The sequence below is a fragment of the Myotis lucifugus genome, unplaced genomic scaffold (genome assembly GCF_000147115.1).
Source record: "Myotis lucifugus unplaced genomic scaffold, Myoluc2.0 scaffold_100, whole genome shotgun sequence".
NCBI lineage: Eukaryota > Metazoa > Chordata > Mammalia > Chiroptera > Vespertilionidae > Myotis > Myotis lucifugus.
Window position 1 is genome coordinate 68,539 of NW_005871148.1, and position 26,601 is coordinate 95,139.

Genomic DNA, 26,601 nt, shown 5'->3' on the forward strand with positions numbered 1-26,601 from the left:
CCTTCCCCAAGGCCCCTGGATGACAAAATGAGCCATAAAAGGATTAAACTGATAGAACAGATTATCTCTTAATTAAGGACTTTAATTAGCCCAGGCCTAAGTCAAGCAAAAGCAAAACGTGGGCTGCTCAGAGCAGACTGGAGAAAACAAAGCTGAAGAATGAGTACTGAGTTTGGTTAGTGAGGTTCTTAGTGGTGACTATGCCTTGTTGGCCCAGAAAAATAAGCATCTCTGGGAATGTATGAGTCAAATATTTTGTCTCATGGAAACTTCTAGAACCTAAGGCCAAGAGAAGAGGAATGGGAGAGCTTGAATGTTAGACTTGTAGATGTGGAGAGAGCCTCAGGTGTGATGAGTGTGGGGGTGCTCACTGGGGAAGGAGGGCTGAGACAGGTTTGCTTTCCAGTTGGGGCCCCTCCTGCTCCAGCACAGCACAGGATTTCATTCCCGGCTCTGCACCCCATCTCCTGCTTGACTTCCTTCCTCCCTCCCTCCCTCCCTCCCCTCCCTTCCTTCCTTCCTTCCTCCCTCCCTTCCTTCTTCCTCCTCCTCCTCTTCCTTCCTTCCTTCCTTCCTTCCTTCCTTCCTTCCTTCCTTCCTCCCTCCCTCCCTCCCTCCCTCCCTCCCTCCCTCTCTTCCTTCCTTCCTTCCTTCCTTCCTTCCTTCCTTCCTTCCTTCCTTCCTTCCTTCCTTCCTTTCTCTCTCTCTCTCTCTCTCTCTCTCTCTCTCTCTCTCTCTCTCTCTCTCTTCCTAGTCCCCTTTCCTTCTCCCAGAATTTCTCTCCTTTTCCTCCAGGCTGGGCCACCTCACCCCCTCCCCTTTCTCTTTCCTGTAACTTAAGCTGTTGTTGGGAGTTGGAGGAACTGGGCTGGTTTGAAAGGAGGCCCCACTGCTTTTCAGGGAGGAATTGAAACCATGGAGCTGGGGGTGAGGGGAGGCAGAGGGGGAGGGGGGCGACTTGAGAAATCAAAGCGGCTGCAGCTCCATCTGGGAAACCAACTTTGATTTACTAGCAAGGACCTGGCTCTCTAACCACCATCCTCCCCCCCCTCCCCGCCCCCTACCCAGCCCTGCCCACTCCCCCTTCTTCCCTGGACTTTGCTTTGTGGTGTTAACTGGATTGGGGGGGGGGGGGGCTGACTCCCTCCCCCAGCCTGAAAGCCTGTTTTTGTCCTGGGAGAATCAGCCCCGAGAAGCAAGGCCTGGGGGACCCTGGCTAAGCTGGGCTGCAGATGCTTCTAAAGGGGGCCCTGGGTTTCAGGAGCTGGGTGTGGGAAGGGACCCCTGGGGAGGAGGAAAGCCCCTCCACTCAGGCAGCCTGGCCCCACAACCTCAGCCCTGCTCTGGCTTGAGGCGACCCACTTCCCCAGATATATGGGGCTGGGGTATCCAGAGGAAGCCAGGACTTCTTCATCTGTCTATGGCCTACCCCTCAGAACTGGGGGGTTGGGACCAGGAGTAGAGAGAGAAAAAGCCAAGAACAGAAAATGACTGATAAAAAAAAATGAAATTCTATTTTAATAGATTATTATTTTTTTAAATTTAAATCCTCACCCAAGGATATGTTCATTGATTTTTATTTTTTTTTTAGAGAGAGGAAGGAAGAGAGAGAAAGAGAGCGGAACATCGATATGAGAGAGAAACACATTGCGCCCCAACCCGGATTCGAACCCCCCAGGGCTTCATAGATTCTTTTGTGTTGCAATTCAGGGTGGGCCATGGACAACACTGGGTTCCAGTGGGGACTAAGGCCGTTTTGGATGTGTCACCTCTCTCCTCCGTTCCTCTACTGTCCCGTTTCTGTTTCACCTTGCTCCTTCTCTGTCAAATCCTTAAGCTCCTCAAGGTTTAAGGTGGTCTCTAATGGGAACTCTGCAATCAAAATAGGGCCCTGAATGTCAGTGCCAGGGCTGGAATAGAGAAGAAAGTGGGCCATGACTGAAGGCAATGCTTGTGCATGTTGTTGACTAACCACCTAGTGCTCCTCAGTGGAAGGGTGATGGTTTAAATCCCTGAACTCATGGGTTCCAGGCAGAGCCCCTTCCGCCCACTTCACTGGGTATTTTTTAGGGTTCAAGCATTCAATCTTCAGGACTAGCTTTGAGGAAGGGATCAATTAGGCATGTGCCCTCCACAAATCAAACCTTTTTAGAGCTCACAGCTTTATGTGAGCTCCTACCCTAGGACAATGTTCTTGAGAGCTTAGGGTCCGTGCAGTAGAATCATGGAAAAAGGGGTGCTGGGATAGGGTTCGCCTATTAGGAATTCAGATTCCTGAGTCCTCCCAATGATCTGAATTTATAATCCCCAAGTGATTCTTATACACTATGACTATCTGCTTTCCAGACCACTCATTTAATTTTCAGAGCCCTGGTTAATCCTGGCAGCTGCCCGGTCCTGCTCTGTCCCCTACTCCAAACTCATTCAACCACCCTTCAAAATCATGAGCTTCTGCACTCGCCCTACAGTAGTGGACAAGATGAACTGCATCCATCCCACTTCCTTTTAGGTAAATTCCTGTAAAGCAGAAGTTGGGAAGCCAAAAATCTCATCTCAGCCTCTGTAGCAGCTGGAGTTCTAGATGCAAAAGGCATTCATTTGAGACTTGGAAGGTGGAAGGGAGATGGGGCCATGTTCTTGCTGTTCTGGCTATTTCTGCTAGGAGGGAAGGTCCTGGAATGGGGTTTTCCTGGCAGCAGCACCCAGTGTTCAGTCTCCGTGACAGCAGGAGCAGCATGGCACTGATTCCTATGGGGGTACATCCTTGACCTTAGTTCCAGTGGCAACTTCCTGATTCTCCCTGCCTGGAGGGAGCTCCTCCTGGAGGGTCATTTCTGTGGCTTCATTATAAAGTCTACTCCTCCAGTTCATCCAACGTGTTTGCAAGCACCTAATTCCCTGTTGGCTTAGTCTACTCAGGCTGCTGCAACAAAATACCATAGGCTGAGTGGCTTACACAACAGGCATTTATCACCTCAGTTCTGGAGGCTAAAAGTCCAAGATCAAGGTGAAGGCCTTCCTGGCTTAGAGAAAGCAGCCTTCTTGCTGTGTGCTCACATGACCTTTCCTTGGTGTGTGAGTATAGCAAGAGAAATATCTTTCTCTTTTTCTTCTTATAAAGCCACCGGACTAGGATTAGGACTCCACCTTTATGGCCTCACTTAACCTTAATTACTTCCTGGGAGCCATATCTCCAAATACATTCCAATCAAGGATTAGAGCGTCAACATATGAATTGAGGGGTGCACAGTTTAGTCCTTAGCACCTGCGCTAAATATCCTTCTGCATAAAGCACCTAGAATGGTTTCTGTTTCTTGTACCAAAACCTGACTTTACCCATGAACTAGACAGAGCAGAACACTTGGCACTTTCATACTCCATGTCCTTGCCCCAGCGGGCTGTTTTTAGGATGCCCTTCTACCATTGTAAATCCTTTAAGGCTCCTTCTTTGTGGTGCTTACCTGATCCTATTTCCCCCCCTCCTTTCTCTGGATTCATGCTTATAGCATTTAGCATTTGGTATTTGTTATTTATATATGTCTAACAAGACTCTCAACAAGATACTCTTGAGGGCAGAGGCTGTGTCTTAGTTTTTGTGCACACCCTAGTGTCTGTAATAGGTGATATATAGTAGGTGCTCAGTAAACATTTGTTAAGTGAATCAATGTTCTCTACAAGTAAGGCAGGGCCTGAAGAACTCCCTATGTTGGGTAGTCTAGAGCAGCGGTTCTCAACCTGTGGGTCTCGACCCCTTTGGGGGTCGAACGACCCTTTCACAGGGGTCGCCTAAGACCATCGGAAAACACATATATAATTACATATTGTTTTGTGATTAATCACTATGCTTTAATTATATTCAATTCGTAACAATGAAATTGGGGGTCACCACAACATAAACTGTATTAAAGGGTCGCGGCATTAGAAAGGTTGAGAACCACTGGTCTAGAGACTCAAACATCCTGCCTTGGACAGCCAGCCTGACTCCCTGACTGCTTTGTCCACCTCTGGAACCCACACTTAGGAAGGGGAGAAGCTAAACTCTGAGGAGGAGAAATGAGCAATCCAGGTTTCTAGGATTCAGGTTTCAAGCTTCTAGTTTGACAAGATTATCCAGTTCCTTAAAGCCATATTAAATTCCAATCTGAGAAGGTGTGAAGGAAAAATCAAATTTAACATCATGGGGAGATCCCATGAAGTGGACCAAGGAGATCTGAGCGCTTGGGCCCTGGCTTTGGTACTTACTAGCTCTCTGACCTTCAGTGAGTCATTTCGCTTCTCCTTCTCTGAGTATGGGCTCCCTACTTCCTTACTGCATCCCCCTGGACAGGTCACTCAAGCTCTTCGAAGGTCAGACCCTTCATCTCTAAATTGCAGATGTTAATCTTCCCTCTCAAAGGGTTCGGAGAATCAGATGAAGTGGTAAGTGAGCAGTCACTTCGATTAATGGACACTCAGGTCTTTTGTATTTGTTTTTCCTCCTCTCCCTAGAACAGGTAGAGGAGGCGGGAGAGGAGGTTTTCCAGGGAAATTGGGGCAGATGACAGACTTCTCAGACCCGAGAGCTTCAGGAAGCTTTCCCCCCAGGGCTTGGTCGCTCTGGTTAACCCCTGAGGAATTCTGTGGCCTAAGAGCTGGCAGAATAGAGGGATAAATATGCTAATATTTTGGTTAAATTCAAAATCTACAGGTGAATTCAGTGTTGGGGACAACAACACAAGGTCTCTTTGAAGCTGGGGCTGACCCAAGTCACTCTCCAGGCATCTCTCTTTCGACACCTTCCCCAACTCTTCCAAACATCTCTAAGCATCCCTAAAGGAGAGAGGCTGACTCATTAGGAAGCAAAGAGATAAACACTTTAGCTGATCCTTCTGAATATCTGCTTTTGTTGGGAGGGAACTTAATGTTGAGGACAGAAGTGGGAGAAGCAGGTCCTACCTTGTGGACGGGAGTCATTGAGAGGAGAAAACACTTCTCTCTCCAGGAAGCTTTCCTTCCCTGCAGCTGGTGCCCCAAGGATCCCCCCTCCCCTCATCCCAAGCCCTTTCCTTAGAGAGAGCCTGCTGAGCCTGGAATGAGAAGAATCTGAACTACAAACAGACCTCCCAGAGGCACCCCCAACTCTCCTCTAACCACTCCAAGCCAGCAAAAGGCTGGCTTCCTGGAGCGGAGACTAAGAGGCAGGGCTGGGGTTTGGGCTGTGGAGAAGGGGCCTAGGCGGGGGTACTCCTTTCCTGGAGAGGGAGGGGAGGAAAGAAAGGACTGAGGCCCTGGCTGGTTTGGCTCAGTGGATGGAGCGTCGGCTTGCAGACTGAAGGGTCCCGGGTTTGATTCCGGTCAAGGGCTCATGCCCCGGTTTCGGGTTTGGTCCCCGGTGGGGGGCGTGCAGGAAGGAGGCAGCTGATCAATGATTCTCTCATCATTGATGTTTCTATCTCTCTCTCCCTTTTCCTTCCTTTCTGAAATCAATAAAAATATATTTTTAAGGGGGGGGGGGAGAAAAGAAAAGAAAGAAAGGAACTAGGCCATATGAGGACCATATTTTCTAAGCCAAAAATCATAACCAGTAAAAGTGTACTTGCAGGGACCATGGGTTTTGGGAGATGAAGTCAAGCCTGTCCTAAAATAATCTAAGCTGTGTTCCCCACCCTAGGAGTGACAAGCAGTCACCCAAATATAACCCAGGAGGAGAGAAAGAACCCCATCAGTTTCCTCCGCCTCTCAGCCCCTCTTTGGCCGCTCTGCTTGGCTTCTCTCTGCCTATCTCTCAGTCAGTGGTGGTGGGCCAGGGAGGGGCTCCCAGTCCCTGCAGGAGCCAGGCTTCTCTGGTCCTCAGTCTGGGCTGCATAAGTGAGTCTGAGAAGGCTGTGAATGAGCTCTGAGGAGTTGGGGGCAGGGCCTGGAATCAGGGGAAAGATGGAGAGACCAGCCAAAAGGACTGAAGGCACAGAGCCAGAGGGGGCCCCCTCCTGCCTGCCACACTTCCCCAGACCCTGGACTCATGCCCGCTGTCCCCCTGCTATCCCCCCACCTGGACCCAGCGTGGGGCTTTGATCTGAGTAAGCCAGGGCTGTTCGTGCCCACGGATGGCCAGGCAGTGTAGTAGGGGGGGAACCCTGGGGAGGTGACGAGGGAGGAGAGGCCGCTGGAGCTGGAAGCTGCCTTAGGCAGGATGACCTCTTTGCGGGGGCTGCTCTCTCCAGCTTGTATAACACAGCTCCTGCCAAGGGTGGTATAGAAAGGCACAGAGCCCTCAGCGGGCTGGGGAAGGCCGCTGAAAAGGCAGCTTACTGGCTTCCTGCTGGGTGAGATGGATTAGGGGCCAGTGGGGAGAGAGCCAAGCAGGGAGAAAGGCACTGGCCCAAAGCCAGAGCCCCTTGGCCGAAGGCCCTCTGGGATCAGGAGCCCCTGGGTGTCTGGCGGGGAGGCAGGTGGGGTGGGGGGTAGCACTCTCCACCTGGCCAAGGAGCCCAGCCAGGGGGACATACTGGAATGAGGAGATACTATGGAGTCCCCCAAAGAGAAGGGAGTAGGAAGGGGAGCAGACACTCCTGGATGAACCAGCAAACTGCTCATAAGAAAAGGAGGAGGAAACGGAGCGAACTGACTAATCCAGCTGTTTCACCTGGGTCTCCTCCCTGCTGCCCCCCAGAGAGAAGGTTTCATCTCAGAGGTTCCCAGGGTGGGCAGGACTGGACAACCCTTCCTACTCTCCAGCCAGCCCTCTGCTTCTCAGGGACCCCGATGTGGAACAGAATGAGGGGGAGCCAAGATAAACGGTGCAACAGAAACGCTGGGTGGTGTCTGGACTGTGACAGCCAGGGCTGGTTTCACTCTGGCCTTGGGCTCCATTGTTTAATCTGAGAGATGGGGTCTCTGAGGCCACACGGTGGAGTGGGATGAGCACTGGGGGAGGAGCCATGGGGATCTGACTTCCCCTCTAAATTTTGATGTCATCAAAAGAAAACAATCTATTCCACGTAGCGTATTGTCAAGAGCTGACGTGCATTCTGGAAACTGTAAAGCGCTGTAGGAATGTGAAGTACCAAGATGTCATTATCCCTGGAGGAGAGAGAGAGAGAGAGAGAGAGAGAGAGAGAGAGAGAGAGAGAGAGAAGAGAGAAGAGAGAATATGGATGTTCCCAGAAAGAGAGAACACACTGAGAACCAGGGACTGCTATGTGGGGTGCTTTCCATTTCTTTCAAGGACTTTGAGAGCATGGTATCATTGCTCCCTCCCTCCCCTCTCATTTTATAGATGAGAAAAGTAAGATGCAATAGATTGTGTAATTTCTTGCCCAAGTTTATAGAAACTCATAAAAGGGGCATCCAAATTAGAAGGCAAGACTCTCTGGCCCTAGCATGTTTGGCTCAGTGGATAGAGCGTCAGCCTGTGGACTCAAGGGTCTGGGTTCGATTCCAGTGAAGGGCACATGCCGGGTTGTGGGCTCGATCCCCAATAGGGGGCGTGCAGGAGGCAGCCAATTAATGATTCTCTTTCATCACTGATGTTTCTATCTCCCTTTCCCTTCTTTTCTGAAATCAATAAAAAAAAAGAAGGCAAAACTCTCTGGTCTTTAAAGGTTATGTAGCCCCAGGTTCTGGGAGCATTATTCCTACGTTTAGAGGATTTCTCCTGAAGTTTGATTTCTTCTCCTCCCTGGCTGGGCTCAGGCAGGAAGCTGACTTGACTTGGATCCTCAAGACCCTTCCCACTCCCCATAGTCCAAAATGCTCTAAGGGTGGGCAGAGTGGATGAGGAAGACTGAAAGGGAGCCTAGCTGACCAGATAAGGTGCACGTGGCCACTGTGGCCATTCTCTGGGGACAAAGGGCTCTGCGATGGGTACTGTTAGCTCTGGGCATCACCGGATCAGAGCTGCCCTGTCTCCCAACTCCGCTGAGCCAGCCCCCTTCTTTGTGCTCAGCTTTTTCCCACAGCCTGGCAAGGGGGGTGCTGGGATCCCAGGCCCACCCCCTCCTGCTGGGAAGCACCCCATCAAGCCCCACCATAAAAAGCTTGAGAGTGGAGGAGGAGGCCTCGGCACCCTTCTCCCTTTCTGGGGAACAAGAAGCTTGCTAATGGGTTGGGCCCCTTCTCCAACCCCTGGCCCCAGCCCTGGCTCCCCCAGACAAAAAGCTGCTTTACATGAGAAGAGCAGGCTGGCCTGGCCTTACCCGGGCACTCAAAGAGGCGGTAGCCCCTGACAGCCGAGAGACTGCCCCTTCCCCCACACCGAGGCCTCATTTAGTTGCAATTAGCAATTCTTTGCAACCCACGGGGCTGAGGGGACCAGCACCCTCACCTCCCAAACCTGGCCTCTGGGCCTCAATTCCCTATCCCCCTCCTCTCTCCTCCCTCCCTTCAGCCCCCTTCTCACTGCCCCACCCCCAGCTCTTGGACTAGTATGTTGGCTTCCTTGGAGTTGTCCAAAGATTGAAGCACCCAGAGGGGCCAAACCAACGGTGGGGGCGGGGTGAGGCTGAGCTGCCTAGGCTGCGGGACCCCCTCTTCAACCCACACTGCCCTTTCCCTCTGCTCTTCCCACTTGCCACCCCCTCTCAAAATCAGGCTCAGTGGAGGGGACAGATGGAAGGAAGAGACTTTTTTAGAGATCTGAGGATAAGAGAGTTGTATAGGGCATGGGGGGTGGGGGGGGGGGAGACTCTGTCTCAGATAAAGTCAGGACTCACCTCTTTTTCTTCTTCCCTGGCTGGCCTGACCCTTGATGCTGCAATTTGGGCTCCCCCTTTATTCAGGGGGTCTGAGAGTAGGGCTGGGGGCCTGGAGCCTTGATTCAATAGCAGCCAGGCAGCTTGGAAACTGAGAAAGTAGAGATAGAATCCCAGGGCCCCTTTTAGGCTCCCACAAATCCACTCCTTGGTGTCTGGTCTCCACAGAGAAGGGGTGGGGGTACAAGTGAGGGAAGGAAAGGGCCCTCCTCTCTGTAAAAAAATCCCCTTTCTTATTGTTTAAAGTATAAAATAAAGTATTACATATGTCTTTTTTCCCCATTGAGCATCCTCCCCCTCCCCAAACCAAGGCCCACCATCCCCATTAGTAGTTTCCAAAGTCTCTGGTGGGCTTTTTCTGTCACCACCAGGGGGAGTCCTAGGTACAGAGGGGGCTCTCAGGTCCAGTGGGGATATCCTGCTAGGTCTGCACACTTCCCTACACCCACTGGACTTCCTTTCCCCATGGAGGAGAGTGAGCATCCCTGGCTGCGAAGAGCCCATACTCGAAGGGGATTCTGTCCCAGCTTTAAACGGTATGTGGGGGTGAGATGAGATGTCCAACACGTGGTTCAGCTGGTGATCAAGGGACAAGGCAAAGTTAAGGGACTAAGACTCCCCTGGAATCACCTTAGCACCCCCTTCCCTGGGGGCTCTTTTGGGAAGAGTTAGGGATTCCTGGTTGGAATGGTGGGGGGTGGGGCATCTCCTAGGGGTCTTCGGGATTTATGAAAAGAATAGGACAAGGGTGACTTAGAGGCAGAGAGGAGGTTCATGGTTGAGTTGAGATGAGCTGGGCTGTTTCGGGTGGTCCTCTCCCCATTTTCAGTATTTACACTACCCAGGTAAATGTGGAGGGGGGCATAGTTGAAGCTTGAAGAGTAAGAAAGAAATGTCTGGCCCCTTTATCAACCTCCAGTGGGCTCTCAAAACTCACCTCCTTAGACCCTCACCTCGGAACCAGGGAGGAAACTGAGATTAGATGGAGGCCCCAGGTGGTTCTAGGGAAGGAATCACTTAGTGTTGTTTCCTGTGGAATTTGCACATAGCGCCCCCTTTTCCTTCAGAAACCCCCCAACCTCTGGAAAGAAAAAGTGCCCCCCAAATGACGAAGGGATGTGAGTTCCCACCCAGAGCGTAAACAGGCCAAAAGGAAAGTGAGGTCCTTGCCCCGGGGGAGAGAGGCGGAGTTGGACTCCTCTCCCCTCCAAAATCTGTCTAAGAGGAGTTTCACTGTCCACCTGGATTCCAGGCCCTCAGAAGGGCCAGGGGAGGCTAGGTATCCGGACACCTGGGATCCTGTCTTCTTCAGCTGCTGAAATGCTTGGGTCTCTAGACCTACAAAGCTTGTGAGGCCCTCATGGCACCTACCTCCCCTGGGAGGAAAGAATTTAATGGGGGTCAAGTGCTGGAGCTCCGAGCAGGAAGCAGTTGTGAGCCAAAGGCAGGAAATGCTCCTCAAGAGCCATCCTCCCACAGCCAGCCGCCTTGAGTAGTTTGTTCACTCACTCCCCTCCCGGAGCAGCGAGGAGGGAGGACCTGGGAAGGGGAAAGAAATTGGGGTGGAGGAAGAAGGAAGCAGGGCCTGCCACTCACTGCCCCACTCCCCTCCCATCCCTGCTAGAGCCTCTTGCTGGCAATTTCCCCTGTCCCTCCAGGCCCTTCTCAATCTTGGGTGTCTGAAGTTCCATCCTGCCAAGAGCCTTTGGCCCCACAGTCAAAGCCCGCCCCTCCCCCCCATCAGAGGTCTACCCCCTTGCCCCTTGGCTCCCTCTACTTATCGTGGGAGCACTAGATGCCCCCTCCTCCCTGGTTGACTGCGGGGGTGGGGGGGGTGGGGGGGTAGGGGGGTGTGTTTCCTCCAAGGTGAAACTTCCCTGGTTTCCTATGCCACTTCGTCCTCACTTCTCAGGACACAAACCACCCTTTCTCTTGCTTTAGAATTATCTGAGATCCAGTCTGTCTTTCCACTGCGCTGAGGGCTCCTAGAACTCCACCCCACAGAAATAGAAGGTGAGCCACTTAGGCCATTTAAAATATTCTAGTAGCCACATTTTAAAAAGTAAAAAGAAGCAGGTAAAATTAATTCTAATAACATACGTTATTTAACCAATATAGCCAGAATCTTATATTCAAATTAGGTCTTTGGAATTTAGCGTGTATTTTACACTTAGAAGCACAACTCAGTTTGGCTTGGTCCTGTGCTCAACAGTCATGTAACTAGTAGTTACCGTATGGGACAACACTGTATTGAGGTCAGGAATGGAGGCCCAGGTCTACACTAAAAGTCCAGGTAGCATCTGTTTAAGAAGCCCAGTTGTTGGAACAAGATAGTTTGAGCTTGAGAACTAGTTCAACCACTGTGTGACCTTAGATAGGTCCCTTAACCACTCTGTGCCTTAACTGCCTCATCTATAAAATAGGTCTAACAAGCACCATAGAGTTGTTGCGAAGGTTATGTGCATACAGCAACAGCTGGCACACAATAGGTACTTAATAAAGGTTGCGTTGTCTTCATCTCTGTATGCCCAAACAATGAACTGAAAGACTAAATGAAACAATTAGTCCTTTGCTCTGCAGCAGATTGAGGCAAAGTAAGCTGGGTGGAGCTGGGTGGAGTGAGATTTGTCTGGAGAAGTTGGAACAGGACTGAGAAGGAAAAGGCTGTGGGTGGCTTAGAGGGCCAGGTTTACAGATGTGCTGCCATGGAATTTGGAAACAGTAACAGAGCAACATAAGGCTGGGATGATTCATTGCTGAAATGAAGCTTCTGGGGTTCAAAGTAGGGAGGTCTGGAGCCCTGGAGCCTTCACAAAAGGCCTCACAGAACAAGGGTGAAGTTTGGAAAACCAGCCGGCAGCGGGTGATAGGAGTTTGCAGAGTGCGTGGAGGAAGGGACTAGTTGAGACAAACGGTTTGATTGGAGTCAGGCCCACCCCCTTGCCAGTACCCTTCCTCCCTCCCTTAGAAGAGGATTTCCTCCAGGGAAGGGTCTGAGGGCTGCATTTTGAGGCTACAGCGCCCTCTGCTGGATTTGGAGACCTGGGCAGCAGCAAAAATGAGTGGTGCTGTAGATTAGGCGGGGTTGGGGGTGGGGGCGAAATTCTGTTCAGGGAAAATTCTGTGTCAGATACAGACCTTCCTCATCGCCAGACAGTCCTGAGAAGTTCACATAATCAAAATCCCTTAATAAAAATGTGGGAAATTTATGCAAAATGAGCAGTCCCTGAAGGTAATTGCCTATCGGATCATCATTATTTGCTCAGCTGTTGAAGATAAATGTGTAATGTTAATTTTACCTCATAATCCTTTGGAGCTATAGTGCTATGAGTTAGAGGCAAATAATAATAGTAATAATAATAACAATAATAGTAGCAAATACTTATATAGCCCTACTTTGTGCCAGGTACTATGCTTTTATTATTTTATAGATGATGAACTAAGGCACAGAGAGGTTTACATCACCTGCCTAATGTGACACAGCTGACAGATGACCAAGCCAGACTGCTCCGGAGTGTGTGCACTGAAACACCATGCTACCTACTGCTTCTCGGAGATAATCGAGACCATTTCCTTCCTTATGTGAGAGATGGTGCGTGTGGGTGCCCCATGAATCTAGTCCTTTCTAGTTCTGATTCTGATTCTCTGAACACTGCTCAATAGTGTTTTTTAAAATCAGGGCTAACATTTGTTGATTTTTGTGTGCACTAAATACATGCCAGGCACTGTGCTAAGCACGCTGTTGGGTGACCCCATTGAAGCTCCGTTATGGCCCTATGAGATGATTGATTGTCTTTTACAAATGGACAGGTGTGTTTGTTTTCTATAGCTACATAACAAGTGACCACAGATTTAAAGGCTTAAAGCAACACACATTTATTATCTCATAGTTTCTTCTTTTTTTTTTTTCCTAATTGATTTCAAAGAGGAAGGGAGAGGGAGAGAGATGGAAACATCAATGATGAGAAAGAATCATTGATTGGCTGCCTCCTGCACACCCCCTACTGGGGATAGAGCCCGCAACCCAGGAATCGAACCTGGGACCCTTCAGTCCGTAGGCTGACGCTCTATCCACTGAGCAAAACCAGCTGAGGCTATTATCTCATAGTTTATATGGATTAAAAGTCCAGACATTCTCATCACAAGGAGAAATTTTTTTTTCATTTTTTTTCTTTCTTTCCTTCATGTTGCATCTGTATGAGAAGATGGATGCTAGCTGAAACTCTTGTGGTAATCATTTCACAATGTATGTAAGCCAAACCATCATGGTGTATGGCTTAAACTTATACATTTATGTATGTCAATTATTTCTTGATAAAACTGGGAAAGAAAAAGGAAGTCCAGGCATGGCTTAGCACAGTGGTCGGCAAACTCATTAGTCAACAGAGCCAAATATCAACAGTACAACGACTGAAATTTCTTTTGAGAGCCAAATTTTTTAAACTTAAACTATATAGGTAGGTACATTGTTATTAACTTAATTAGGGTACTCCTAAGCTGGCCTTTGCTAAAATAATAATAAAGCCACCAACACAAAATAATTACAATTCTTAAATTGATGACAAAAATACCTGTAAGGTTTGTAGCTGGTTGGAAAAATACAGGTAGCTTTATGCTTCGAGTAGGTACTTTTGTCACCCGCGCACGATTTGCGGATCCGACTAGCACTAACCACTGCACAATGAGACTGCTGACTGACTGGCTCACTCAACTCGTGCAGGAATCGTGCGCGCCCCCCAACGCTGCATATCCCGCAGCCCATCTGCGCCACGTCTCCCGTCGCCCGACCAACCAACACCCCCCACTTCTAAGGCCACTTCTTCAAAATAGACTCGCCCAGGCTGAAAACCGACTTCTGCGCATGGGCCACGAAGTTTCAATCGCACTGTACGCGCGCGCCCGCACGTGGTATTTTGTGGAAGAGCCACGCTCAAGGGGCCAAAGAGCCGCATGTGGCTCGCGAGCCACGGTTTGCCGACCACTGGCTTAGCGGGTCCTCTGCTCAGGGTCTCACAGGTGCAATCTAGGTGTTCTTATCTGGAGGTTTGACTGGAGAAGAAATGTTTCCAAATTTAATCAGATTATTGGCAGAATTTTTCCTCCAGGGCATAGGACTGAGGATCCTGGCTTCTTGCTGGCTGTCGGCTGAAGGCAGTTCCTTTCTACCTGGAGAAAAAGCATCAGTAGAGTGTGTGTGTGTGTGTGTGTGTGTGTGTGTGTGTGTGTAAAGATATTTATTCCAAGGAATTGGCTTTGGGAGCTGGCAAGTATGAAGTCCACCCACATTACCAAGAATAATCTCCTTTACAAAATATCTCCACGGCAACACCTAAGTAAGGGTGTGATTAAATAATTGGGTACTATAGACTAGCCAAGTTGACACATAAACACCTAACATAGCTGCTTGCATCACCAAGCCAGCAACTCACTCTGGAGTTGGGAGTGACATCCCACCCCCTTTGCCACTGCTGCATTAAACCCCTACTAGCCCCAGAGGGCCTCCTTCCCAGAGCTGGAAGCTGTTGGGAGAGGGAGCTTCCAGTCTGGAAACCCCATTTCTGAAATATCCTGGGAGCAGATGAAGAGTCCCCAAGGCCTTTGCATTGCCTCGGTTCGACGGTGGGTGGCAGCACACACATTCTCATTGCAGCCCTGGGAGCTGTGCGTGCACTTCCGGGTTGGGCCAGGACCTAACAAGGCACAAAGGAATGTGGTTGCCTCAAGTTGGACCTCCTTTCAGTCCCCAGTGCCCGAAATAGAGTACGGTAAACAACCTCCCCTCCAACCCTCTCCCTGCCTCTCTTCCTCTGGGCATAGTGCTGGGCAATCCCCAACAAATTCCAGTTTCAGGTCCGGTACTGCTTTCTTGCCTGCTTAATCTTTGCCCTTTCGGTACCACCTATTGAAATGCTCTCCCTTTCATTCCACTCTCCTAACCATTCTCAGCTCAAATTTTTGTTGTTGTTCTTGTTTTTTGAATTGGTTACCATGATCTTAAACTTTATATATGACAATGAGTGCCAAGAAAAGTATGACAAAGAAAGTGAGCATTAACACAAGCATAGCTTTAGCCAGGTTGCTCAATGGTTAGTGCATAGGCCTGTATACTGAAGGGTTGCGGGTTCAGTTCTGGTTGGGCGTTTGAGGGAGGCAATCAGTGGACGTGTCTCTCTCACATCGATGTTTCTCTCCCTGTGTCTCTCTCCCTCCCTTCCATTCTCTCTAAAAAAAAAAAAAATCCATGGAAAAAATATCCTCTGGTGAGGATTGACAAAACAAAACAAAGCAAAAAAACAAGCGTAGAATTCTGAGTTCAGAGCCTTGTTTGACAGGCCTGTGCCTCTGCCTGGAACTGTCTGCCCCAGTTTACAATACCCTGCTCTCAGCTCAAATGTCACCTCTTTTAGAGGTGTCATATGATTGTAGCTGAATTTAAAGTAGCCTCACCCAGTTCCTCTCTATTGCATCACCCTCTATCGCATCATCTTCCCAGTACCTGGCTGTATCTGAAATAATCTCACTTATTTGTGTATTGTCTGTCGTCTCCCATCCCCCTCGATGAAGGACCTTCCTGTCATGCTCACCTCAGTATCTCCAGCATTCAGAGCAGGGCTGTTTCAGGCTGGGCACATAATAAATATTTGATGAATAAAGGAATGAATACGCTGAAGAATGCACTCCAAGAAGCTGGTCTAGCATATTGGACACCTACCACATGGCCAGCAAGTTTTCTTTTTTCACCTCTGAATTATATTTTCATGCCTTTGGGCATCCTGAATACCATAGGCTCCTTTATTCTCACTGCCTTAATTCGATCCCAATTCACACACTTAAGTTCCTGTCTTTCCTCTGGGTGAGCAGGGATGGACAGGCCATGTTTGAATCTGATAAGCTGTGTGACTGTAAACAATTTATTAGACCTCTCTGAGCCTTGCTGCTTCATCTGCTCCATGAGGATAATTATACTACCAGCTATTTGGATTATTTTCAGATTAAATAAAATGACACCCACAAACTGCATGTAAATACTAAAATGTTTAAGAAATGTCACTATTACTAGCTTAAGAGAGGCAGTGATGAATGGGAAGGGTTCAGGGTTCTGGTCCCAGCTCTTCACATACTATCTGTGTGACCTTGGCCAAGTGACTCTACCAGCCTGGACTCCCTGTCCTTTCCCACAAAATGGTTGTGATAACAGTGACAGCTATTGCACAGCATTGTTGGGATTATCAGGGAAAGTTCGAGAGGAAAATATGAGGTGTTCTTACTTTTCCCTGACGGAGCATGGGGAGGGGATCATAGTAGGAGCCCGGGGACAGCCCCTCAGGTGGCATGTGGTCACTAGGGGCCTCTTCTCCTTTGCATTGTATCCCGGGCTCCCCAGGAGACAGAGCTAGCTCCACCCGGCCCAAACAGAGACAGCTCTTGGTTTCACCATCTAAACTGCTTCTCTCTGTAATGAGAAAGGAACAAAAGTCTGATTTCACAGATAAGCAAGTTACCTCCCCACCCCTGACCATGTGGTTTTGTTGTTGTTGTTGTTGTTTTTAAAGCTACCCTTTGTGCCTTCCAAGACGTGCAGGTTCCCGCTGATAGGGTTCAGAACATGTTATCTCCAAATATGGCAGTGTGACATCTTGCATATTTCAAGCTGAAGGAATTTAAGAAATGGCATGTGCAGGACTTTCTGACCTTCCCCTGAAGCAGGTCATAAGACCTTCATGTGAGATGTGCCTTCCCTATGCCAGGAAGAAAGGAGCATCCTTATTCTGAAAACCAAGGGACACCGAGAGCAATCTGAATGAACAGATCTTGCTTGCTAGCTTTCTCCCAGTTTACTATACTTACCTCATATTCTTTGTCCTGTCATATCTTTCCACAACGTTTCAATCTAGCTTAAAACCACTCAGGTTTAACCATTTCTTTAGGTTCTCGTTTCCCTATGAAGGCCCCCCTATCACTTAAAACTTATATTATGTAAATATGTATGCTTTTCTTTTATTCATCTGTCTTTTGTTACAGGGGTCCCAGTCAAGGAAGGGTAGAGGAAAAAGATAGTTTTCATCTCTGGCCCAGCCCTCTACCCATGCTTATTGATCCTACACATTTTTAGGCTGGAGGTTCATAGAGTCAGTCCCACTCTTGCCATTTGGCTGCCAAGAGTCTGACCTTGGGTGAGGGTGAGGGTGAGGGGTGGGGATGTCTGGAAGAAAAATGGCAATTCTATATTTTTTCCTTAGTTCTTCTTACCACCGATTCTTGTTATTTGGAGCCAACGACTTTCAACTTTTTTTTAGTTCTTTCTTTCTTCCTTATTTTAATCATGCTTATTTCCAGATATTTCTTATTTCTAAATAATAGGCTCATACCAATATTTCTTGATTTTTTTAAAATGTAGACATTATCTATTGAATTCCTATTATGGAAGATTTAGATCTCTCGAATTATTGTTCCTTTGCCACCCCCCCCCCCACAATATACTTTTATCAAACATTTCTATTAGATCAATATTTAGTCCTTATATTATTGTGATTGTAAATATTATTCACAGTTAAATCATGTTGTATAGTAGGCTTACTATGATCACATTTTTTTCATATAATTTCCACTCATGAACTTAATGGCCTCCCCCCCCCATTTGTTTAGTTTTGTATATTCTTTTTTTAAAATATATTTTTATTTATTTCAGAGAGGAAGGGAGAGGGAGAGAGCGTTAGAAACATCAATGATGAGAAAGAATCACTGATCCGCTGCCTCCTGCATGCCCCACACTGGGGATTGAACCCGAAATCTGGGCATGTGCCCTGACCAGGAATAGAACTGTGACCTCCTGGTTCATAGGTCCATGCTCAACCACTGGAGCCACACCAGCTGGGCAAGTTTTCTATATTCTTATCACTGATTCCTCTCTCTCTCCCCCCACACACACATTCTAGAGAGGTGTAAATCTCTCTTTCAAACCCACTAGATATTCCATCAGATTTCTTTTTGTCTTGCCAACACCCTTCCTGGGGCCTCTGTCCTCCCGTGTCCTCCTGTTCTCATCCGGACTGGATTTTTTTTTTTTTTAGGCCTGCTGTACAGTTGTTATCCTGCAATGTCTCTACACTGTCACCCTGGGAATTCTCTTTGCCTTTCTGTCAGGTTATATCTCTGCTTTCTGGGTCTCAAGTCTCCCCTTTTCTTATCTTACTCCTTTGTTTTGCTGTAGAACTTTCTCTAGTGGCTTCCAAAGAACGAGTACGTGGGAAATACTCTTTTTGAGTGCTTGCAGGTCAAAAATATCGTTTTTCTCTTTCAAGTTGATGAATAGTTGACTGGATATAGATTTCTAGGTTGGAAACCATCCCCTCTTAGAATTTTCAGGGCATTACTCCTTACTCTCCTTCCCTCTGGTGTTTTAGAGACGTCCAACATCATTTCAACTCCCAGTCCTTTATTTGTGACCTATTTTTCCTGTTTGGAAACCTTCAGGAGCTTCTCTTTGACCCACGTGTCCTGAAATTTCACAACACTGTACCTAGCAGCAAGTTATTTTTAATTCATTGTGTTGGGCCTTCTCAATTTGGAAACTCAGGCCCTTAGTACTAGAAAATGTTTATATATATATATATTAGTGACCTGGTGCACAGATTCCTGCACATTGAAAGAAAATTAATTAGAAGGTGGCCAGCAGGGTGGAACTGGGCGAGATGGACCAGACACACCCTGGAGCCAACCTCCCCCGTCCTCCCCCACCAGCCGCACCTAGGGTGGCACAGTGGCTCAAAAGACATCTGCGGAGTGAGCGGGGTACTTCCAGCAGGTGGGGTCCCTCGGCCTGGCCTGGATCAGGCCAAAACTGGCTCTCCTGCATCCCCCAAGGGGTCCCGGAGTACAAGAGTGCACTCTGCAAAGTTGCTGTTGTACAGGGTGTGGAACGCAAGTGTGCAGTAAACCAGATTCGGGCTGACAATGCCCCAGCAACAACATAACCCATGGCCAAAGGTGGAATTGTGTGGCCCTGCAAGGAATGGGGCTCCTTCCTCTCTGGTTTCGGGATGCATCACCCGAGAACCGCCGCTGCCAAGTCACTGCAGTTCAGCAGCTCCTGCGTTGAGCGTCTGCCCCCTGGTGGTCAGTGCGTGTCATAGTGACCGGTTGGACGGTCAGACACTTAGCATATTAGTCTTTTATATATAGATATATTTTTTAATTGTTTAAAGTATTACATATGTCTCCTTTTCCCCCTGATTGACCCCCCCTGCCACTCCCACCTCCCTATATGTTATTTTTTTAATATTCTCTTCCTTCCATTTCCCCTGTTCGTTCTGGAAATTCTGTTATTCAGATATTGAATCAACCCTCTTATCTGTTATTTCCCATTTCCCCTCTTATCCTTATTTGGTGACCACTATGTGCCATTCATTATTCTAAGTGCTGGGGATATAAAAGGGAACAAAACTGAAACCCCTGCTCTCATGGAGTCTAAATTACATTTTAGAAAGCGATAAGTATTATGGAGAAAAATAAAATTAGGGAAAGCCCAGCTGGTGTGGCTCAGTGATTGAATGTCAACCCATGAACCAAGAGGTCACTGGTTCGATTCCAGGCCAGGGCGGCACATGCTGAGTTGTGGGCTGGATGCTCAGTAGGGAGCATGCAGGAGGCAACTGATTGATGTTTCTATCTCTCTGTTTCTCTCTCTCTCTCTCTCTCTCTCTCTCTCTCTATTTCTCTATCTCTCTAACCTTCTTCCTTCCTCTCTCTCTAAAATCAATAAGAACATATTAAAAAATAAAATTAGGGAATGATAGGCAGAAAGAACAGCATATACTAGTACCTAAGCCAGTAAGTGGAGCAGGCTGATGCAGGAACAGGCCCATGGGATGAAGGTAAAGCCTGGAGGTCAGTGTGTCCAAAGATGTGGGAAGCAGGATGCAGAGAGGAAAATGAAGTCTGAAAGGTAGGTGGCCTTTACACTGTGAATGACAGGGAAAGCCACTGGAGGTTTGGAGCAGGGGACTGATGTGATCTGACTGACCTTTTTACAGGATCACTATAGCTCCTTTTTTGAGTGTAGGCGGTCAAGATGGAAGCAGAGCACTTAGTAGCTATTGAAATAAAGAGAAAGTAAAGGTGACTTGGTCCACCTTTTTACTGTTTTCTGGGAGATTTCCACAACTTTATTTCTATTCTTCTATTGAATTTTTTATTTCTGCTTGAGAAATTTGAACTTCCAAAACTTACTTTTTTTCCTTCTTATTGAATTCATTGGGGTGACACTGGTTAACAGAATTATACAGGTTTTAGGTGCACAATTCTACAACACATAACCTGTACACTCTATTGTGTGTTCACCACCTCAAGTCAAGTCTCCATCCGTCCATCACCATTTACCCCCCTATAACCTCCTCCACTCCCCACCCCCCATTTCTGGGCCATCAACACACTGCTGTCTGTGTCCATTAATTTTTTTTTTAAAGATTTAATTTTATTTATTTTTTTAAATATATTTTATTGATTTTTTACAGAGAGGAAGGGAGAGAGATAGAGAGTCAGAAACATCGATGAGAGAGAAACATCGATCAGCTGCCTCCTGCACACCTCCCACTGGGGATGTGCCTGCAACCCAGGTACATGCCCTTGACCGGAATCGAACCCGGGACCCTTCAGTCCGCAGGCCGACGCTCTATCCACTGAGCCAAACCGGCTTCGGCCATTAATTTTTTTTCTCTTTTGCTCTATCCCTCCTTTTAATCCTCACCCAAGGATTTATTTTTTTATTTGAGAGAGAGAGAGGAAGGGAGAGGGAGGGAGAGAAAGAGAAACATCGATGTGAGAGAGAAACATCAATCAGTTGCTTCCTGCATGCACCCTCACCAGGGATTGAATCCTCAACCTGGGTATGTGCCCTGACCAGGAATAAAACCTGCAATCTTTTGGTGTAGTGGATGACGCTCCAACCAACTGAGCCATACCAGCCAGGGCCTCAAAGTTACTTATTCTTTTTTTGCATCCCTTGTTCCCTGATGTGATCTTATAGTTTCGAGAATACTGATTATAATTCTTTTAAAAAGATCTTTCATTGTTTTTTTGTGTTTTGTTTTTTTTGAGAGAGAGAGAGAGAGAGAGAGAGAGAGAGAGAGAGAAAGAGGAGAGGGAGAAAAACATTCATGTGAGAGCAAAACATCTATCAGTTGTCTCCTGCATGCCCACTCCTGGGGATCAGAGCCCACAACCCGGGCATTGGCATGTGCCCTGGCTGGGAATGGGATTGAAGTGCACGGGAGGATATGCAACTGACTGAGCCACCCCTGGCCCAGGGCTGGATTTATAATTTTTTTATGGTTTCTTTTTATGCTTCCATTATCTCTGACTCCTCTGAATTCCTTTTCCTGTTTGCTTTTGGGGTGGGGGTGTCTTTATCTTTCTTGTTACAGGTTTCCTTCAAATGTTTGATAATCCTTGGCTACCCATTCTTTTTATTTCTTATTTTTTAATATATTTTTATTGATTTCAGAGAGGAAGGGAAAGGGAGAGAGAGATAGAAACATCAATAATGAGAATCATAGATCAACTGCCTCCTGCACACCCCCTAGTGGGGGTCAAGCCCACAATCCCAGGCAGTTGACCTTGACCAGAATTGAACCTGGGACCCTTCAGTCCGCAGGCCGATGCTCTGTCCACTGAGCCAAACCAGCCAGGGCTTGGCTATCCATTCTTACATAACAAACAACTGAGTGGAAGCTCTGTATAAATGGGGCTACTTGAATGATGGGCTCTTCTGTGGACTATTTGGGCAGGAACATGACCTTTATGTTGGGGAGACCCTACCCCTCACTCCATTTTTTAAAAATATATTTTATTGATTTTTTACAGAGAGGAAGGGAGAAGGATAGAGAGATAGAAACATCAATGAGAGAGAAACATCAATCAGCTGCCTCCTGCACGCCTCTTACTGGGGATGTGCCCGCAACCAAGGTACATGCCCTTGCCCGGAATCGAACCTGGAACCTTTCAGTCCGCAGGCCGTCGCTCTATCCGCTGAGCCAAACTGGTTAGGGTTCCCTCACTCCACTTTTTTGGTACATGTTTTTTCTCTGTAAGCCAATTTCCTAAGAGGGATCTTGTGGCCTTTTGCCGGGAGAAACACCACTCTCTGACCATAATGTTGGCTGTTACCGAATCTTCCCGTTTTCAGCATGGTCTCTCCTTCCTTAGCTGTGCCAGGTATATTAAAGTCTCTCTGGTTTAGCTTTTCCCAGCAAAGGAGAACCCTCCAGTTTCTGGGCAAGGGATTTAGATTCTAACTGCTCTCCAAACTGCCTTGTAACCAACCCTGTTTTCAGTCCCATCTACACCCTCACGGTACCTGGTGATTCCAATTCCTGAGCATTTCTAGTACTCCTCAGCATTAATCAACTTGTTTCCTGGTTTCCCCACTCCAGAACTTCGCTTTCTCTATTCTATTAAAGCCATTTCCATTTACCTATGCTTTTCAGCTTCCAAAATGTTGACATCTCTTGTCTGCTATTGTCCCTTCTTCAGGTCTCCGTCTATGTGAATTTATGCTCTTTTCATCCTTTACTGTCATTTTAGTGGGGTTGGTAAAGGGAAATGGGTAACTGTGTCACGCCGAATCAATCTGCCACATTTACCCTCAAGTCTCTTTACAATATATAAATTGTGTGTTCTGCCTCTCCTAGGTAGGGAGCTCTTTTCACCACTTAGAACTGTATTCTGCTTGGACTGGGGTAGGATGAGGCAGAGGGTAACAAAAGAAGATACACACCCTTCCTCCAAAAAATTACATTTCATTTGACTCTCTCAGGGTGGGTAAGGGCCATTTTTCCATTGTGTGATTTCTCTCAACTACTTTTTTCAAAAGCAGGGAAGTCCTGCTACCCATCCTGTGTTTTATGTATTTTGGCTAAGAGAGCAAGAGGGCTGGGTGGGGTCCTCAGGAAGGTCATAAAATAGGAAAAATTGATTCATAACCCATACAAAATTAGTGCTGGGCATGGGCAGTAGAGATTACCAAATCCAATTTCCTTACTTTATAAAAAGGAAACTGAAGCCCAGACAGCTTTAGTTCATTTGGATCAACTTTGGTCACTCAAGAAGTAACTCTTCTCAAATGATCGCTTGAAAAATGCCAAGTTCGTAGCAGTCATTGGGTCTTTGGTTTCCTCTGCCCTAAGGCGTGGACCCATTGCTGTTCCTCAGGGAAAAAGGTCGTTTCAGAGGTCGTCCCGCTCCTCACTGTACCTAGTTTTACTGCATGTAGCACTCGTTAATACCTGAAATTATGTAATTATTTTATTATTTATCTGATATTCCTCACTGGAATGTAAGCGCTATGAAAGAAGTTATCGTTCCTGTTTCGTTCACAGTTTAATCCTCAGGAGAACTGGGATTTGAAGCTAAGAAGTCTGGCTCTAAAATCCGCGCTTTCAGCCACTATATTATGCTGCTAAGAAAGCAAAGGCGGCCCTAACCGGTTTGGCTCAGTGGATAGCGCGTCGGCCTGCGGACTACAGGTTCGATTCTGGTCAAGGGCATGTACCTTGGTTGGGGGCACATCCCCAGTGGGGAGTGTGCAGGAGGCAGCTGATCGATGTTTCTAACTCTCTATCCCTCTCCCTTCCTCTCTGTAAAAAGTCAATAAAATATATTTTAAAAAAAGAAAAAAGAAAGCAAAGGCGGAGCTTCTGCAAACCCAGGGAAGCAGGAGGTTAATGAAAGATACACACAGGAAAATCAGCAGGTGGAAAACATCCGGAGGCGTGCGTACCGCGCCCCCTGTGACCTTTCTCTCCGGAAGCACTTGCCCTCCCCGGAGCGAGTGCGCACGCGTTGTACCCGCGGTCGCCCCGGGAGGTGCGCCGAGCGGACCCCGAAAGGGAAAGGTTCCGCCTCTCGGGCTGAAAGGCGCATGCGTCTCGGGGGCTCCGGATTAGGACCCACCTTCTCGCTTCCTCCCTCCCTAGCCGGCGCGCGCAGGGTGGGCGTGGGAGGAGGCGGGGAACTGGGGAGGGGAGCGAGGGGGCGGGTGTCGCGGGAGAGAAGGAGCGAACCGGAGAGCGTCGTTCTGAGAGCAGTGAAGGCGGCAAGATGGCGGACCGCTTCTCCCGCTTCAACGAGGACCGAGACTTTCAGGTAAACACGGGCGTCGCCGAAGATCCGGGGGAGGCGCTGGCCGAGCTGAAACCTTCTTCTCCTCCGCTCCTGGCTCTTTCCGTCCAGGTTCCGCTCCGGCTTGCCAACCGGCTCGCTCTCCTCCGCCTCCGATTCGTCCGGGGGCCTCCAAGCTTGAGTCGAGGCCGCATCTAACCCCGTATTCTCCTGCCTCTTAAACTCAGGCCGCCGGGTTTGCGGCTTCGGCCTATTTGGGCTTCGGAAGCCCGGCCTGACCGCTGCGGGGTCTGTGCTTCCCCGGGTCTCCCCTGCCTGCGGAGGCACAGGGCTGGCTCCCCGGGGACAAGAGGGTTGGGTCGGAGGGTTTGGGAGAATATTACTAGACCAGAGCTTCCGAACCCCTGGGTTTTGCTTGCACGGCTTTTTTTGGGGGGGCAGGGGGACGGAGGGGGTCCTCCTCTCTTTAATAAATAAATTACTTTTATTGTGTTTCCGATTCCTCACCCGCAAAAGGGTGCTTTAGTTGTTAGACGCCTTCTTAGTCAAAAATTGAGATTTCCCGGGCCTAACTGTTTTGTTATTATTCTTAGGCCGTTATTTGGGCCTGAAAAACAGTCAGTTATAGGACGTGAGTTTCGCCCCAAATTTTACCTCGAAAGAAGATTCATAAGAAGCAGAATGATAATGGACTTTGCAAGCGTGTTGTAACTAGTGCCCAAAGCTTGATTTTTCTTTTCAGTTGCAAATACCGTATAGAAAAATGCCCTTGTGCTGGCAGGCATTATTGAGAAAAAAAAAAAAAATAAAGGCAAATTAGAATAACATCGTTCGGCTGTTTAAAATACCTTCCTGGTGCGCATTGTTACCACAGAAATCTCGGCAGTTAAAAGGGATTTAGTAGAGATTGGCTATTTCTAGGATAAAATACATCCTCAGAGTCTCAAAGAAACCACTGCATTACTACCGCATATCCTGGCAACAGCAATTTGAGTCAGGGGATGAACCTCTCAAGTTCTTTTCCTGCTGCAAATCTTCCTCAAAGTAATATAGGGAATATTCCAGATAGGTTTCAGAAGGCAGTTTGAAGGGTTTGGATTCCCTGAGGTGATTGGGTTGGTAAGTAAGCAGGTTAAACCAACACTGGACAGTTTAGTGCGTTGAACGCTTAAGAAGTTTTGCAGCAGTCAGGGACCTGGGGCTGTGGGAAGCCTGCGATCATGCGCCTGCTGTACCGCTCGCTGCAGCACCACACAGGCGCTCAGGGTGCCTGAGGATGTGTCATGCAGGCCGTTTGGTCCCGGGAAAGGTGGGTCTGTAGCAAGCACCAGGGCACATGAGTAGGCTGCGAGATGTGTGGGCTTTATTCGTAATTTTTAAAGGGACATGTTGATACCGAAAACCCTCAAGTGCTTTTCAGAGGAGAAAATTTCAAGGTGACCTAATAAAATTTTAAATAGATAACATGAACAATTGAGCTTTGAGGGAAAATGGCTGTCAACCACATAATTTCAGCAGACTTAAACAAACAAAAACAGGATTTCCAGGGCCTTGAAAGATTTTGAAAACTGGATGGCCTAGTATGAATGCTGTCACCTGAAAAAAAAATTGAGAAAGCCTCTACCTTTTCAAGTGAGATGACTTTCTTTCTTTCTTGATGCTGAGGATACTACATATATTTTAAGTATATTTTCTCGTATATTGGAATAACCAATGCGTGCTGTATTGAGTCAGCCAGGGAAATGTTGGTTGTTTTTTTGAATCCTCGTCCAAGGATAGTTATTCCATTGCTTTTTAGAGAGTGGAAGGGAGGGATGAAGGGGGAAGGAGTGAGAGACATGGGATGTCACCCCCCCACCTGTGTGTCCCCTGACCCGGGCAGGTATCTAACCGAGGTGTGTGCCCTTGACTGGTAGTCAAACCTGGGACCCTTCGCTGCAGGGGCCGACTGTAACCACTGAGTAACACTGGGCAGGGGTTGTTTTTTTTTAAAGTCAGATATCCTAGTATTATGGGTGGGTAAATAGGGCATTGGGAATGAAACCTTTTAGACAATTACAGGATGTTAAAAATTTTGTAAGTTATTGTGCTAACATTCCAAAACATTCATTTAAAAATAAAGTATTTTTTACTAAAGGGAAAAGTATAGATAGATTTTCATTAATGATGTCCTTTGATTAAAGTTATTGGAGAGAAAATGTAATAGGACACTCCTGCATATAATATAGTATACCAAACATTTTGAAGGTCAGGTTATTCAAAATTAAATGTGGCCTCCTTTTAAGATTTTAAGTGATAAACAAGGTGAAGCCACTGAATACACTTGAAAACAAATCCAAAGTAGGTTTCCAAACACAGTACACAGATCCTGTTGCTTTAAAAAGATCTTACAGTAATGGAAATTTTTCCGTGCATCTTCTCTGGTAAGTTCTAGATGGCTATCATTTTCTTTGCCAATTTACCATCAAGTGCAAATTTTGAAGACAACGTCAAGTTGTCTTTTGAACTTAGTATGGAGTCCGAGGTGGGTTCACTATTAGATTTTGTGAACACCTGAAGTTTCAGAGGTGTGTCAGGTATAGTGAGGAGCATAACTGTGGTATGCCACTTGAAGTACTTGTGAATATAAAGAGTAATTATTATTAGGGATATACAGTTAAAAGTTTTCTAAATTAAATTTATTGGGGTGACATTGATTCATAAGATTATAGTGGTTTTAAAAGGCTTTGATAACTTTATAATAATAAACAGGTAC

The 26,601-nt window shown here is 47.4% G+C and overlaps 1 protein-coding gene across 1 annotated transcript in view; it reads left to right on the forward strand.

Moving 5' to 3' along the window:
- The first annotated feature begins 23,732 nt into the window (after positions 1–23,732).
- The window catches only part of GPATCH8 (G-patch domain containing 8), a 75,903-nt gene continuing 73,034 nt past the window's right edge, over positions 23,733–26,601 (forward strand). The window contains 1 exon segment of the mRNA XM_006092454.3: positions 23,733–23,870. Within this exon segment, the coding sequence (XP_006092516.1) occupies positions 23,826–23,870 (45 nt within the window). The 5' untranslated portion in view covers positions 23,733–23,825.